This window comes from Urocitellus parryii, chromosome 12 (genome assembly GCF_045843805.1).
Source record: "Urocitellus parryii isolate mUroPar1 chromosome 12, mUroPar1.hap1, whole genome shotgun sequence".
Taxonomy (NCBI): domain Eukaryota; kingdom Metazoa; phylum Chordata; class Mammalia; order Rodentia; family Sciuridae; genus Urocitellus; species Urocitellus parryii.
Window position 1 is genome coordinate 89,859,540 of NC_135542.1, and position 15,318 is coordinate 89,874,857.

The 15,318-nt window shown below is 34.2% G+C and overlaps 1 protein-coding gene across 6 annotated transcripts in view; it reads left to right on the forward strand.

Moving 5' to 3' along the window:
- The window catches only part of Znf638 (zinc finger protein 638), a 127,250-nt gene that overhangs the window by 60,061 nt on the left and 51,871 nt on the right, over nucleotides 1-15,318 (forward strand). For 3 of the 6 annotated variants that reach the window (XM_026405098.2, XM_026405097.2, XM_026405099.2), the window contains exon 2: nucleotides 10,391-11,906. The exons of 2 other annotated variants lie outside the window; for them this stretch is intronic. In XM_026405098.2, coding sequence (XP_026260883.2) covers nucleotides 10,391-11,906 — 1,516 coding nt within the window. Of the gene's footprint in view, nucleotides 1-10,390; nucleotides 11,907-14,700; nucleotides 14,719-15,318 lie in introns of those variants that run through there. One more of the 6 variants, XM_077792141.1, reaches the window with a different exon arrangement.

Below are 15,318 nucleotides of genomic sequence, written 5' to 3' on the forward strand. Positions count from 1 at the left end.
AAGGTGATTTCAGAAAGTTTTGTTTTAATGTAATGGAAAAAAATGAGAGACAGTTTCATGGGAAGAATAGACTTTGAAGATCTGGATTCGGATCCCTATTTTCCTTTTAACTGTGTGAGACTTGGGACAAGTTATTTTTGTCTTTATGAAATTTTGTTTCTTTATTTGTAAAGTGGTGATGCTAACTGCTTTCTGCTTGAGTTTTTTTTTTTTGGTCACTATTGAGACAAAATATGGAAAGCTCCTATCCCTTGATACATATTAGTCTCTTAATAAATGTTAGTTGTTAATTTTAATCCAGATTTTAAAGTTCTTAGGCAACATTTCTTGATAGAAAATTACAGTTTGGGAATATTGCTTTTTAATTAAGAAGAGGCTTAAAAGAATTTAGATTCAATTAATAGAATTTTAGAGTTCAGAGATAATCTTTCATTTAAATATTTTGGGCTTCTATAAACTTTATGCTTCTCTTGCACTTTTCAAAACATGGTAATAATGTATTACATGATTGTGTTAGTCTTTGTATCTGTTTGCATGATTGGTACATATTGGATATGCAGAAGTTGGGTGAATGAACTTAGTAGTTGCTAGAGCCTGGATGATATTCCCTTTCCATTGTGCCTTAATGTATATTGATCAAGGTTTGAATAAATCTGGCCATTCTTATATGTGTTAACATACTGAGAAACAGTGCTTCTTGTAAAGGTATTCATTAGAAAAGTTTAGGCTGTTTTGCAAGGTAACAGGAGTTAATGAATATTGAAATATGGTTCAGAGATTCTCCACCTTGAAAGTATTTGTTTTTGGCTAAAGCTAATAAGCTCCCCACTTGTATCCAACTTATTTACTCTTTTCATTGCTTCAACTTTGTGTAGTCTGAATTTGGTGGTTGGAAGTGGAAGGAAAATAAGTATATGGAAAACAAGAATAATAGAAAGAATGGTGAGGAAAAATGTAGAAATAAAACCCACAGGTATAATAATAATCAGTGAGGATCAAGAATAAAAACATTTTGGAATGAAAATAAGAAAGTTCAGGGAGCAGGAGAGTTAGCTTTAAGGTGCATATATTATCTTAGTAGTTATCTTGGGGTAATGTATATTTTGGATTGTTTTTCAACACTTTAAAGACCAACATGTACTTATTTTTCCAGTCTGTATTAAATTTTTGTACTTTTCACCTGTCTTATTTATATTGTCTATCTTTCATAACCTAAGTATTTAAGTCTACAAGCTCCCTACCTAAAGCATAGGTAAAAACTTTCAACTAATTTTTCTGTTGTCTTGCTGAGTGAAAGTTGCCAACCTTCTGAATTGTATTTTAACAGTTAATTTTTTTTTTAACTTTTTAAAACATTTTTTAAACATTTTATTATAGAAATTTTAAATATATGCAAAAAAGAATTACATAATGATTCATCCAAGTACCTGTCATCCAGCTTCAATAATTATAAGCTAACAGTCTGGGGCTAGGGTATAGCCCAGTGGTAGAACACTTGGATATCATGCCCTACTTTGATCCCCGGTACTGCAAAAAATAAAAAATGAATAAATAAAAGAAATAAAAGTAAACAAGCTAATATTCAATCTCGTCTAATCTCTACCCTTGCCCTTCACCCTTAGTTTTTTTTTTTTTTTTTTTTTTTTTTTTTGGTACTGGGGATTGAACCCAGGAATACTTAACCACTGAGCCCAGCAGCCCTTTTAAAAAATTGTATTTAGGGACTGTCTCACTGAGTTGCTTAGGGCCTCACAAAGTTGCTGAGGCTGGCTTTGAACTCATGATCCTCCTGCCTTAGCCTACCAAACTGCTAGGATTACAGGTGTGTGCCACTGCACCCAGATCTTCACCATGTTTTTAAGCAAATCCTATGTCTGTGATCAGTTCTTTAATATATAGTTAATATTTTCTAAAATGTTTAGGGAAATTGCTTATCACATCTAAAATAGCCATTACCAATTTTTAATGATGACATAATTGTTAATAATTTTAAAATATAATATCAGATATTAAGGCAGTTTTTAGATTTCCTACTTGTAATGTGTCACACACATGCATATATAAAGTTTTGTTGGAGTCAGGATCTGTGTGAGATTCATAATCAGAGCAGTTGCTTATAATTGGTTGCAATTGGTTGATACATCTTTTAGGCCTAATTATAAACTCCACATCTACCTGTTCTTTCTTGTTGAAGAAAAACCTTGCTTTTTATGCATTAAATGATACATTTATATAATGGCTTTGCTTTATCTGAATTAGTGAATTTTGATATGACTTTAAAATGTAGTCAGTAATGCTAAATCTGAATTTAGGAACGACTGGGAGAAAGGTGGAAATAAGCAATTAATTCCTATTTCTATTTCTAATATATTGTAATTTTCAGAATTTACCCAGTCTTAATAAAAGGAACAGATGTCTACCTGCTTCTTACGTAAAGCATTTTATTTACTTATCTAGCATTTTTTGAGCTCCAGTTATAATTTTAATCTGCATGACAACATTCTGAGTGTTCTGTTTTTATTTGGATTTTTAAATGATGAAACTTAGGTTAAACTGTGTGCTCAAGGTCCCATTGTTATTAAGTAGCAGGACCAGAATTATAACACTGAATATAAGGTCTAAATTTTTAAACATTGGGCTATAGTATCTCTCTAAATCTGAATTAATAGTGTTAATTTTTGCTTATGGGAGTAAACCAATTTTGTATGAAGTCATTCATTGGCACCTCTCCTTGCAGGGGTGGATATCTTTGGATCAGTGCAAATTTCCCCAAAGATTGGATTATTATAGATTGCGTAATGGACTGACTAACAGTAGTTGGGGACGGAACATGATGTAGAAAAAGAAGGGCCAGATTAAAAAATGAGTTTTGGGGCTGCCGATCTTTTTTATGTCTCTTGTCATATTTGTTTATAATCTTTTTGACCTAGTGTACAGTTAAGTTATAAAGTCCAGTGTTGTACATAAAATGTTGGATAATTTAACCATTTTTTAATGAATTTAAGCTTTGGGTGACAGGGAATGAATTGCTTTTCTCCCTTCTGTGCATGGTGCATGTGTGTACACACACACACACACACACACACACACAAAACTTACTTTTTATCTGAACAATTTGATAGTAAGTTGCCTATGTTGTGCTTTTTTATCCCTACATACTTTAGTGTATATTTCCTAAGAACAAGATGTTTTGTAATATTATAGTTAACAACTTTAGTAAATTTAAAATTGTTAAAATTCTTAAATCTGAATTTGTATTCTGGTTTTCCTCATATGATCCAATAAAGTCGATTATAGCATTTTTTTCCCTTCTAGTACAGGATCATCTAGGCTGGGATACTGCATCTAGTTGTTATATCTCTTTAGTCTTCTTTAATCTAGAACATTTCTGTAGCTACCTTTATTTTTTGTGAAGTTGACATTTTGGGGTATACAGTCATCTTTGCTCTTCTTTTTGGGGGGGTGTACTGGGGAGTGAACTCAGGGGCACTAGGCTACTGAGTCACATCCCCAGCCCTGATTTGTATTTTATTTAGAGTCAGGGTCTCACTGAGTCGCTTAGCACTGAGGCTGTCTTTGAACTCTCGATCCTCCTGCCTCAGCTTCCTGAGTGCTGGGTTTACAGGCGTGCACCACCAATGCCTGGCTTTGCTCTTCTTTTTAACAGAACATTTCTCACTTTGAATTTTGTCTGATATTTTCTCTTGATTAATCAAATTTCAAATTATGCATCCCTGGGTGGAAAAATTGTGTAAATAATGGTATGTCCTCAGGATATCAGATCTGGAGGCGTGTGATGTCCATCTGCCCTTCATAGTGTGACTTCATGGGTCGTACTATGTTGGACATGTTTTGTGTAACATGTTTGCTAGGAAAGACGGTTTAAGACCATGTATATGTCCCACTCATCAAAATTTGCTTCTGGATGTAACATTTGCTAATGATTCTTGCCTGAACCATTCTTTACTGATAGTTTAAAAATGATTTTCCAACTCTAGTTGTTCTCTAAATTTACTAGTGGAAGGTCAGCGCTCAATAAGAGTCTTCCCTTCTCCTTCATTGATTGATTTATTGATATGGACTCTTGTTGGTTTTCTCAGTGTTTTATGATTTTTTACTGTTCAGATCTTTCTTGCCTTCTCCCATTTCACATTTGTATGTCTTGCTTTCCACATTGTGAGAGCACTGGTTCCCAACACCATCAAAACATTTACTTATTTGCTCATTCCTAGGATATAATCTAGAGTAGTTTTAGCATGACTTCATCCGTATTACTATCCAAAAACATAAAACAAAAAACAAAACTCCCAAACCTATTAAATGAGTGAAGAATTGTTCCCATTCCCTCAGCTGTATCAGAACTGAGGTATATAAATTGAATAGTGAGTTATAAGTTACTGAATTTTTCTTTTTCCTCTTCAGTGGGTTGTAGTATTCATTTAAAATATGATTGAATTAGTTTGCTTTCAGTTTGAGGTATTTCTCTCCTTCCCAACCTTGTTGATTTAATATTTTTTAAAAGTATGTAGATTCTTAACATGCTTCCGAAATTTCAAACTATATTATAAAAGCTAACTAACTCAGTTGTAGAGAGAACTTGCCTCCGGTGTGTTAGGAACAAAACAAACAAAAAACAACATAAGGTGTATTCCAGGGCCAGGCATGGTGGCATGCACCTATGATGCCAGCCCTTGGTGCTTTGTTTGGCGGGTGGTGGGAGGATTGCAAATTTGAGTCCAGCCTCTGCAATTTAGCAAGGCCTTAAGCAACTTAAATGAAAATAAAAAAGGGCCAAGGATGTAGCTCAGTGGTAAAGTGCCCCTGGGTTCAGTTGCCGTGAAATATTCACTCCATGAAATATCATTTTTATATCCCTTAAGTCTTTGCTGTCCATTACCTTTTATAAATAACCCACTTCATTGTGTTCTGTGCTATTTTATTTTGTACCCTTAAGCAGATATGTGTATATTTTCTTATTTCCCGTTTTTGACAAATATGGTTTACTATATATGTTCTTTTGTACTTTGTAAAGACGTTATGGGTTTTGTTATTTTAAGGCATTCATTCAGTCAAGTACTTTAAGTATGTTTACTTGGTGATTTTTGAACCTACTTTAAGCTGAATGGGAATATTTTTTGGCCTGTGTTATCCATGAAAGAAACAAGTAACCAAATGTCGGGGAAGGTAAGGATGTGATTAGGCCTCAGAAACAGTTGGAACTGGGTATTGAGTGCCTTCACTATTCTGTTTACCTGTTGGTCCTATTTGCCTTTGTTATGGTGTCTTTATTTTGTTGCAGTGCTTGTGCTTTCTGAGGCAGTGACTATGGTTGTCAGAAGCATTTCGAGTTTTATGAACATCTGCTACATTCTCATTTCTAGTTTTAAAAACAATAATCCCAGGGAAGATTATTTATTTCAACTTGGATCAGGTGGTTTCTTTTGAAATAATCTATTATGCTTTTTAGGAGAGTCAAGGTAGTATCACCAATGCATATATATGCTCAGGGGAGCAACATTTACGATGAAAACATTTGTGGTCTAGAGACCCATTTATGTATGCAATGTACATGCTCCTAAAAAATAAAAATAAATGTTAGCTCATGTATCAAAAACTTGTTTTTCTGGAAATAATAACAGTATTAAATTATTGGTATATGGGGTTGTTAGTGCCTGGATCTCATGGTGATCTGTTATTAGCATTGTGCTTTGACAATGGATCCTCCCTTGTTCTTCAATTTTGAACTCATTATGTTTATACATCCTTTCCGGTAGCAGTGCAGTTTGTGATGCTCTTCCTGATGCCAACTTAAGTTTTTAATTGTTTTTGCTTTCTTTTACTGCTTCTTTGAAAGCACCATGTTTTAGCATTTTAATGCCCAACATGATATTCTCTATTCACCGTCTTGGCACCTTCAGAATTATGGCATGTGTATCTTAACATAAGGGAACAAAATAATGGTAGAAAAGAATTGACTGAATGGGTATAGCTCTACATGGTAAGGGAAATTAGAGTGTAGTTTAACTGAGAAAAGCACAGAATGAACAGCTGGACTCCTGTATTAACTAGCTATTATAATAACTGCATTCTTAAGTGCCAAAGCAAATGTATAATATTCTGAGACAATGCTCTAACAGAGTGGCTTCAAATGAGGTATGTGGGTGAATACCTAGAAAAATAATTTTAAAATACTATTCTTTCCTTTATAGTAAATTGGTGGAAAACTTTTCTGCATGTCAGCATGTCATAACGGTGGTCCCCCCACTTTATTCTTTTTGGTAAGGAGGTAAGACAGGTAAAGAACATGAATTATTTTAATAGTTAGAAAAAAAGAAAGCTATAGAATAAATTTACAATTAAGATAACAGTATGAAAAGAACACCAAGGAGAGACATAGATTCTGTTATGGTCTTGTTTCCTTCCTGTGTTCTAAGGCTTCACTTAATCTGTACAGTTTACATTGGGATTTGTTTGCTCTTGGTTATGAAGTTCAAATGAGATAATGGGTATTAAAGTGTTTGTAAACCATGAAGTGCTACAAAGTTCAAGTATGAGATTTTTATGTAAATCTTTTTATTATAAATCTGGGGGAGCCATCGGCTAATTTTTGATGCTGCTTTTGGATTCTAAAAAGTTTTTAGGTCTTTTAATACCTCTAAAAAAATTTAGGGCTTCCTTTCCTCTGAAAGACAGTATCAAAATAATAGGCAATTGTTGATTGTCCATAGTAGTAGAAATCTCAGAAATTCCTCATGGGATTTAATGGTGATATCTTTTTTTTTAAATATGTCAGGTCATTTCTTCATGCTTCCCTGAAGAACCCAGCTTCTGCTACATGGTTCTAAAAGAATTTTTATGATTGATATACTGAATTCTTATTTTAGAGTGGTAGTTTTTGTTAAGAGCGTTCTTGAGAGTTTTTAGCTGCTATTTGTCAAAATAAATGTTTTGTGATCATTAAATAGCCTGTTTTTGAAAAATAATATAGGAAAAAATAAAATGTCAATTAAAAATAATATATAGGCTAGGGATATATAGCTCATTGGTAGAGTACTGGTCTATCATGTTCTAGTTCCTGGGTTTTATCCTCAATATCACAAAATAAATAAGAAAGAAAACAGCATACTTCTGAGTTGTAAAATTGTGTTTAGCATAAACTGTTCTTAAACTCTTCTCTATCACATGTGCATATGCATATGCAAAACTAGAAGAATTCTATCAGAATATTAGTTTACTTTAGGTGATGGTTTTATTTATTTGTTTTTGAAAGGGAGTATTTCTGTGTTGCCCAGGCTGGCCTCAAATTCCTGGGCTCAAGATGTTCCTGCTAGCCTCCTGTGTAGTTGGTCCTACAGACAGTTGCCACTGTGACCAGTTTTGGGTTTTACTGAAAGATTTTGTTGCTTTTAATTTTCTATAACAAGCATATATAATATTATAGGAATAAAAGTTTTAAAGGATTAATACTGTTTAATTGCACTCATTTTCAAAGGAGTTAATAATCCATAGCTCAGATCTCAACTTGGTTTAATGATTTCATAAGTTGGTTATCTGTAAATTCCTCTGGGTGAACTCTTTAGGACTAGGGCTGCTGGGGTTAGATGTCTGTCTTAATTTGTTTTGTTGTTTTCCAGGTGTTAATGACAAATATATCCTTGTCTTTGGTTCTTATTTCTTGTAACATTGTTTTTCAGTTTCATCCAGTATCATTCTTACAAGGCAGAGGAGTTGTTTTCTTTGTTATGGTATAACATAATTCTTAATGAGAGGTTTCTACAGAATAGTTTGTAAATAAAAGACTGCTCTCTTAAATCCTGTAAATGTATAACTTTTAACATCTAGAAAATACATAAGTAAGTTTTTGCTTTTAAGGAACATAAAGTATAGTTATATCCAACTGGTATTTGTTCATAATTACATCTAGTAATTAGATGGCTGTGATTGAAATCTTTGCCATTTGTGTCTTGTTTTGGAGGAGAAACAATATTTAGAAGGGCTTGTGGTCCTGAAGTTCTAAGAGGAATCATCAGCAAGTGGAGAAAATTGTGCAGAAAGTGTTTGAGTAACTAGATGACAGACTGATTTCCAAAGCCATCATTGTTTTAAAGGATTGAGTTAAAAACAAAATTGTTCTTAGAAGTAATTTTATTATGTAGAAGGTGGTAGGTACAGTTTCATATGACTTGTGATTGTTTAAAAACACACCTGGATTTTGTTATCAGTGGGAATTTTTTTTTTTTTTACATTGAATTTGGGTATCAGTGTTCAATAAGCTTTGTCTGCTTATGTCTGGTGAATTTGGAGCTTATGTAACTTGTCTTATTTTAGTGTTTTACTCTAACTTGAAAATTAATAATTTGTAAATAATGAGGACTTTGGAGGTGATAGTTCAGATAGTTTAACAAATATTTGAGGGTCTTGTGAGTAGCAATAGGGTTTATATGCTTGGGAGATAAGTCTTAATGATAAGCTTCAATTGACTCTAAATTGTTGGAAAAGATTATGCATGTGAATACAAAAACATTAGCTAGTAAAAGGTATAAGTCAAAAAATGGTAGAAGCAATAATTAATAAACCTTTCTTAATTATTGGCATTGATGGTCAACAAAAGTTTGATGGATACTGACTTTGAAAGTGAGTAAAGTCAAATCAGTGTCTAGGGCAAGGTTATGTTGTTTGTTTTGATAGGGAGATGGGAAAAGAATAGAGGCAAAGGTCTAGCTAGAGTAAGTATCTGGTAAAATTAGAAAGGTAGAGATTGACTAGATTGGTTGGACCTTGGAATGAAATAAAGAATGAGAAAGAGAAACTCTTGGGTTTTTGAACAAGAGCAATGTAGTAAAAATGTCCTGTTGCAAAGATTGAATGTGTTGGCAGTCTGTAAAATGATTGGAAGGGAGAATTTCCCAGAAAAATTAGCATTTTACTAACATTGTGTATAAAGTACGCAAAGTTAGTTTACTTACATTAAGTATAAAGAAAAATGTATATATAATTATGAGTGAAATTGTAGCTTGAACCTGAAATCAGTGATCAGTAAATAGAATCCATAACTTGGATTCCCATTGGTAGACGTAGATGCCACAAGACTTCACAGTACACTTTGGGTATACAAGTATACAAGTAGGCAATTGATGGATAGCCCAGGCATAATGTATGCTTTAAACAGCAGCAATAAACAAAAAACTGGAAGAGGGAAGGCAAGTTCTGTGGCTGCTGACCTTGGTCCTGAACGATAACTAAAGTACTATTTCTCTCAGAAGTAGGAGTAACGTAGCACTTCTGATGGGCTGGTCAGCAGCCAGTTTTAACTAATACATGTCTGGGGATTGCAGGATTGTCTTGCTCACATCTGTTAGTTAAGAGTATGGATTATGGGGTTAAATTACATTGAATGCAAACATGGACATAAGCAAGTGTGTGCTTCTTAACTTCTCTATGCCTTAGCATCTGTTATAAAACTATACATATCTCAGGGAGTGTGGGAACTAACAGTCCACATAATATGCTTAGAACTGTAAATGACACATGGACAATGCTCTATAAAGTTTATCATTGTTATTACTAATATATCTAAACTTGCTATTGAGGAAATTCAAAAGTAGGGGCTGGGGTTGTGGCTTAGTGGTAGAGTGCTCGCCTAGCATGCATGAGGCACTGGGTTCGATCCTCAGAACCACATAAATGTAAAATAAAGATATTGTGTCCACCTAGAGCTAAAAAATAAATATTAAGAAAAAAAGAAATTAAAAAGTAGGGTGACTGGTTTTGTTACATATTATCTTGTCTGTTATAACCAGTTTCATGCTCTTGCGTCTGCTTTGTTAGACTCTGAATTCAAGTTATTGACAGCAAAGTTTTACCTTATAAGAAACTGTTTAATAGCAGTTTAATTGCTGTGTAGAATTTATTAGGTGTGAAAGCTGGTTCCAAGGAAGAATGTGTCTTAACAGAAATGAGTCTTACAGAAGTTTAAGGTTAACCATTGTTACTTTCATTGTTTATATGTATGATTCATGCATATTAAGCATGTGTACATTTCTAAGTATTTTAATGCATTCATCTTCTTTTTCCAGCATTAAAACATGAAATAAATACTTTGTGTTTTTCAAGATTATTTAAAAGAACCTATAAATACAGCACCTAGCAAACAGTGCATCACATACAGGAACTCTGGCTTGAATTTTGGGGTTTGTGTTCTGGATTTAGGAAAGAAGAAAAGAAGGTTTCAGGAAAAAAATTTAAATTCTTGTAAGCCTTTACTCTAAAAATATATGAAATGCAGAATGGTTTCATGGCTTTATTTCAAAATGTTTTACACTGGCTGTAGAACCCACTTCATGAAGTAGTTTGAGTTAAAATGATCTAATATTTGTGTTTTAACTTTCAGCTTTGTGTATTTCTTGGAAAATTTCGCACCACTTGTGAATTCCTTGAGCCTGGGCATTGCAAACCCACTTCTGTTGGGCCCATCTCCTTTGCACTTTGCTCAGATTAAGACTCAGTTGGCGCTTCAGCAGCTGAATGCCGTTGCCTCACATGGTTCAACACCACCTTACACTTTATTAAATCAGGCATTCTTGAAAGTAGCCATGTCGAGACCCAGGTTTAATCCTCGAGGAAACTTTCCACTTCAAAGGCCACGAGCACCTAACCCTTCTGGGATGAGGCCTCCAGGACCATTTATGAGGCCTGGATCTATGGGTCTTCCAAGATTTTACCCAGCAGGGAGAGCCCGTGGAATCCCACACAGATTTGCTGGCCATGAATCTTATCAGAACATGGGACCACAGAGAATGAGTGTTCAGGTAACTCAACACCGAACTGATCCAAGGTTGACCAAAGAAAAGTTGGATTTTCATGAAGCACAACAAAAGAAGGGGAAGCCTCATGGTAGCCGGTGGGATGATGAGCCTCATATGTCTGCATCAGTGGGAGTGAAACAGAGTTCTATTACACAGGTTACAGAGCAGAGTCCTAAAATACAGAGCCGCTATACAAAAGAGAGTGCCTCAAGTATCTTAGCAAGTTTTGGATTGTCTAATGAAGATCTAGAAGAACTTAGTCGCTATCCTGATGAACAGCTAACTCCTGAAAATATGCCATTGATTTTGAGGGATATAAGAATGAGAAAAATGGGGCGCCGATTACCTAATTTACCTTCTCAGAACAGAAATAAAGAAGCACTTGGTAGTGAAGCAGTTTCAAGTAATGTGATTGATTATGGGCATGCAAGCAAATACGGCTACACAGAAGATCCACTTGAAGTACGTATTTATGATCCTGAAATTCCAACCGATGAGGTCAAGAATGAATTTCGGTCACAGCAGAGCATTTCTGCATCTGTTCCTACTCCAAATATGATATGTAATACTATGTTTCCTGTTGAAGAAGTGTTTCGCCCGATGGACTTCCCCAGTGAGTCCTCAAATAATCAGTCCTTTTTCCCAGTTGAGAGTGGAACCAAGATGTCAGGCTTACACATTTCAGGACAGTCAGTCCTTGAACCTGTAAAATCCATCAGCCAATCCATTAGCCAAACAGTTAGTCAGACAATGAGTCAGTCTCTGATTCCTCCACCTATGAACCAACAACCTTTTTCATCTGAATTAATTTCAGCTGTAAACCAGCAAGAGCGGATCCCACATAAACCTGTGATTAATTCATCTAATGTACATGTTGGATCGAGAGGAAGTAAAAAGAATTATCAATCAGAGACTGACATTCCCATTCAATCTCCCTTTGGGATTGTGAAAGCATCATGGCTACCAAAGTTTTCACATGCTGATGTCCAGAAGATGAAGAGACTTCCAACTCCTTCTATGATGAATGATTATTATGCAGCATCTCCAAGAATATTTCCACATTTGTGTTCTCTGTGTAACGTAGAATGTAGTCATTTGAAGGTGAGTGTTTTTAAAGATCACTGTATAATGATGGTCAGCGCCCAAGTTTTCTCTAAATTCTGATGTGTGTGCTGGTGTTAATAGGCATTAAGGAAATTACACAAACTGATTTTGATTGCAAAAATCAGTGCTTTTAGTTATAATCTTATATACTGCTGGTTTTAGTACTGAATTGAATGTTCTACACACCTGTTACTGGGCGTACCACATAGTTTGTCCATTTACTTTGAACTTTCAGTTATCCCATTTATACAACACAATTTATATAACATAAACTGTGTACTTATAACATGATGTCACATGAGTTGTGTTTAAATAACATCTTTTAGCATAAAATATAAAAACTTGGTAAATCATTTGTGCTGCATACTTTGAAGAGACATTTAACGTTGATTTAAATGCATTCTGATTTTTACATGGACCACTGATAATTTATTTTCTTATCATTATTTTAATATTGAGAAGGGGCTTTGTAAAATAATGTAATAGTAAAATGAGTCAAGATGCATTCATTATTATGGGACCAGCTGTAGGTTTAGCAGATAGTTTCTAAAATAGGCTTAAGGTAACTTTATTGGTTAATATAGTTAGAAGGAAGTTTTTTGCTGAGATGCTGAAGAGTAATACCATGTAGACTATATTATTTAATAGTAATCATTGGTAGATTTGAGCAGGAATTTCCAAGTAAGTTTTATTATATGTTTAGAACCACAGGTTTTTCTTTTTACTATTGTAATTTGTAGATTTAGATGGCAAATGCCAAGTAGGAGATGTTTCCCATAGGAAGAAACTGATTCAAGGCCTTAGCCTTAAATTGGTGTGTTCTTTGAAGAAGCTTAAAAATCTGAGGGTGTTAATTATCCTTTTTTTTGTTTGTTTTTTTGCTACCCTTTTTTCCCCAATTTATCCACTCAACAAGAATCTGATACCTAGATCTGTTGCTCTTGTTATTTAAAGTTAATGCCAGCCAAAGAAAACATTCTGGGCTGGGAGTGTAGCTCAGTGGTGGACCATTTGTTTAGCATGCACAGGGCTTTGAGTTCAATCCCCAGTATCCAGGAGGAGAAAAAAATTTAAAAAAACAAACAACTAGCATTCTATTCATTTTAACCAGAATTATTGAAATCTAATAAAATAATAAATAGTTGGCCATATTTCATCAAAAGTGATAAAAAAGTCTTTACCTTGAAAAATCTCAGAATAATTCACAGTGCTTTGTTGTAAACTGTAAGTAATGCTGGCCTCAGTGTTAGAAGCTCTTTGTATTACTGTATCTGGGCATACCACATAATTTTGAACTTTTAAAAGTAATATTCAATTGAAGAAAATATATCTTCACATAAAGAAATTGAAGTTTTAATTTTTGTTCTGTAGACTAGAAAAGGTATACACACTTTTTCAATGTATATTTACTGATACCAGTTTTGTACATAGTTCTGTAGGTGCCAGGGCAGAAATGAGGAACAGTATTAAATTTAGATGTTTTCAAACAACTCATACAGTTGCACTGAGGAGGAAAATTATGCATCTAAAGACTTCTTAAAAATTAGGAAAAGGAAAAAAATGGTTTGGTGATTTATTTAACTTGTTTTCCTGTGATGGAGGGGAAAGATACTTAGTATTTTTATCTTGTTCAGATTTGTATCAGTCAGGCCAGCATTATCACTTGACCAATACCTATTGTGTGTCTAACAGTATGTAATTAAAAAGTATAAATACACTTCCTGCCATCAAAAGACTTTTGTAGTCTAATTAGATAAGACTAGTGGATTCAAAGTTACTAAGTGAGTCTAGACTAGAATGCCTCAAGAATGAAGACTTCGTGGAGTAGTTCAAATGATGTGAGGGCTTTAGATATACCTATCTTGAAAGGGAGGAGAGATGACATTCCAGGTGGGATCAATATGTGGATAGGCAAAGGTCTGAGAGAAGAATACATCGATTGCAATGCAGTGGGTGGCATTTGGGAAAGAGTGATGAGCATGCTAAAGATAAATAGAAGGAGTCTTGAAAAGCTAGCCTAAGGAGTTTAGATTTTAGTTGGGAGACATTAGGAAGTTTAGTTTAATTTCTTGATATGTGAATGGGCATGTTGAAAGTGTATAGGAGATTTGACTGAAGTGTGCAAGTGAATGAAAATGAGATGGGAATGAGGAGTAGGACATGTAATTGGAGGCTTCCTTTACTATTCAAGTGTAAAATAGTGGAAGCCTGGGTTCATAAGATAAAAATTTGTAAGAGGAGAAAATCACTTAGTGATCATTAGAGCTTATACAGAGTTCCTTTTAAAATAAAAACCCAACTTTTTAATAGCACAACAAATTGAAGCTCATTGAAGTAATGAATTCCACCACTGAGTGGACAAAGGATAGTATGCGAACATGAACTTAGATGATACAACTAACTCTTTTGTTTTTCTGATGTACTGCCTCATAAATGTGCATATATGTGACATTATAAATATATAGCCAGTAAATATGAATTACCAATTGCAAGCTTTTTCCTGCTGAGTAAATCCGACAATTCTTTTCTACCCATCCTTGAGTCTTTTAAACTATAGCGTAAAGAGATACTTTGAGAATGTAACAGTAGATTGTGAAGTATTTCCTTTCTAAATTATGGGTTGGGTTTAAGAGGGGCTTTCCTTGGTTTAGAAAATTGTCTTTCTGACTGAAATAATTTGCTTCAAGATCAACCTGAGAATTTTTCAAGGTAGTTGGAGATTAGAGAGCAAGTGTTGATAGGGGTCTGTATTTTACAGTTCCATTCTGATCCTGTCCAGTCTACAGTCCTTGCAGGATTTTCTGCTTTGGTAGGTATTATCCCTTTTTTCCCTGGAAAGGCAGTGTTGCTTTTGAACCAGTTATCTGATCTGGATATTATTACTAGGGAATCTAGAAATTGGGATGACATATATATATATTTACTGAGCTTAAAGTAAGTAATGTCAGTAGGTAAAGTAAGCCTGTTAGAAGATAGCAGTGTGTGTATTGAATTGAAGAGCACATGCCTTAAATAAATAGGGCAGCTATCACCTTCAGCTGATAGTTGCTATGAGAATATGTATTTCAGTATTGTGATATTTTAATATTTCTTCAAGAAAAACTAGAAATTGGATTTGGGGATAAAAATCTCTGAATTTATAAGTGTTGGTAAATTATTTAAATAAAATACTTTATGGTCCAAATAAATCAAGCCAAACTCCCTGACTGCCAGTGTGTCTGTATGGTGTAAATAATGTCCAATTAATATCAAAGATGTGGGTTTAGTATTACTACTAGAGACTCTTAACTGCTAATCTTTTTTAGCTTTCTGTTTGTATTACTGAGGAGGATATGCAAATATTTCCTTTTTGCAGCCCACAATCAAACCTTGGGGCTTAATGAAACAGTTCATATTTGTCATAATTTGT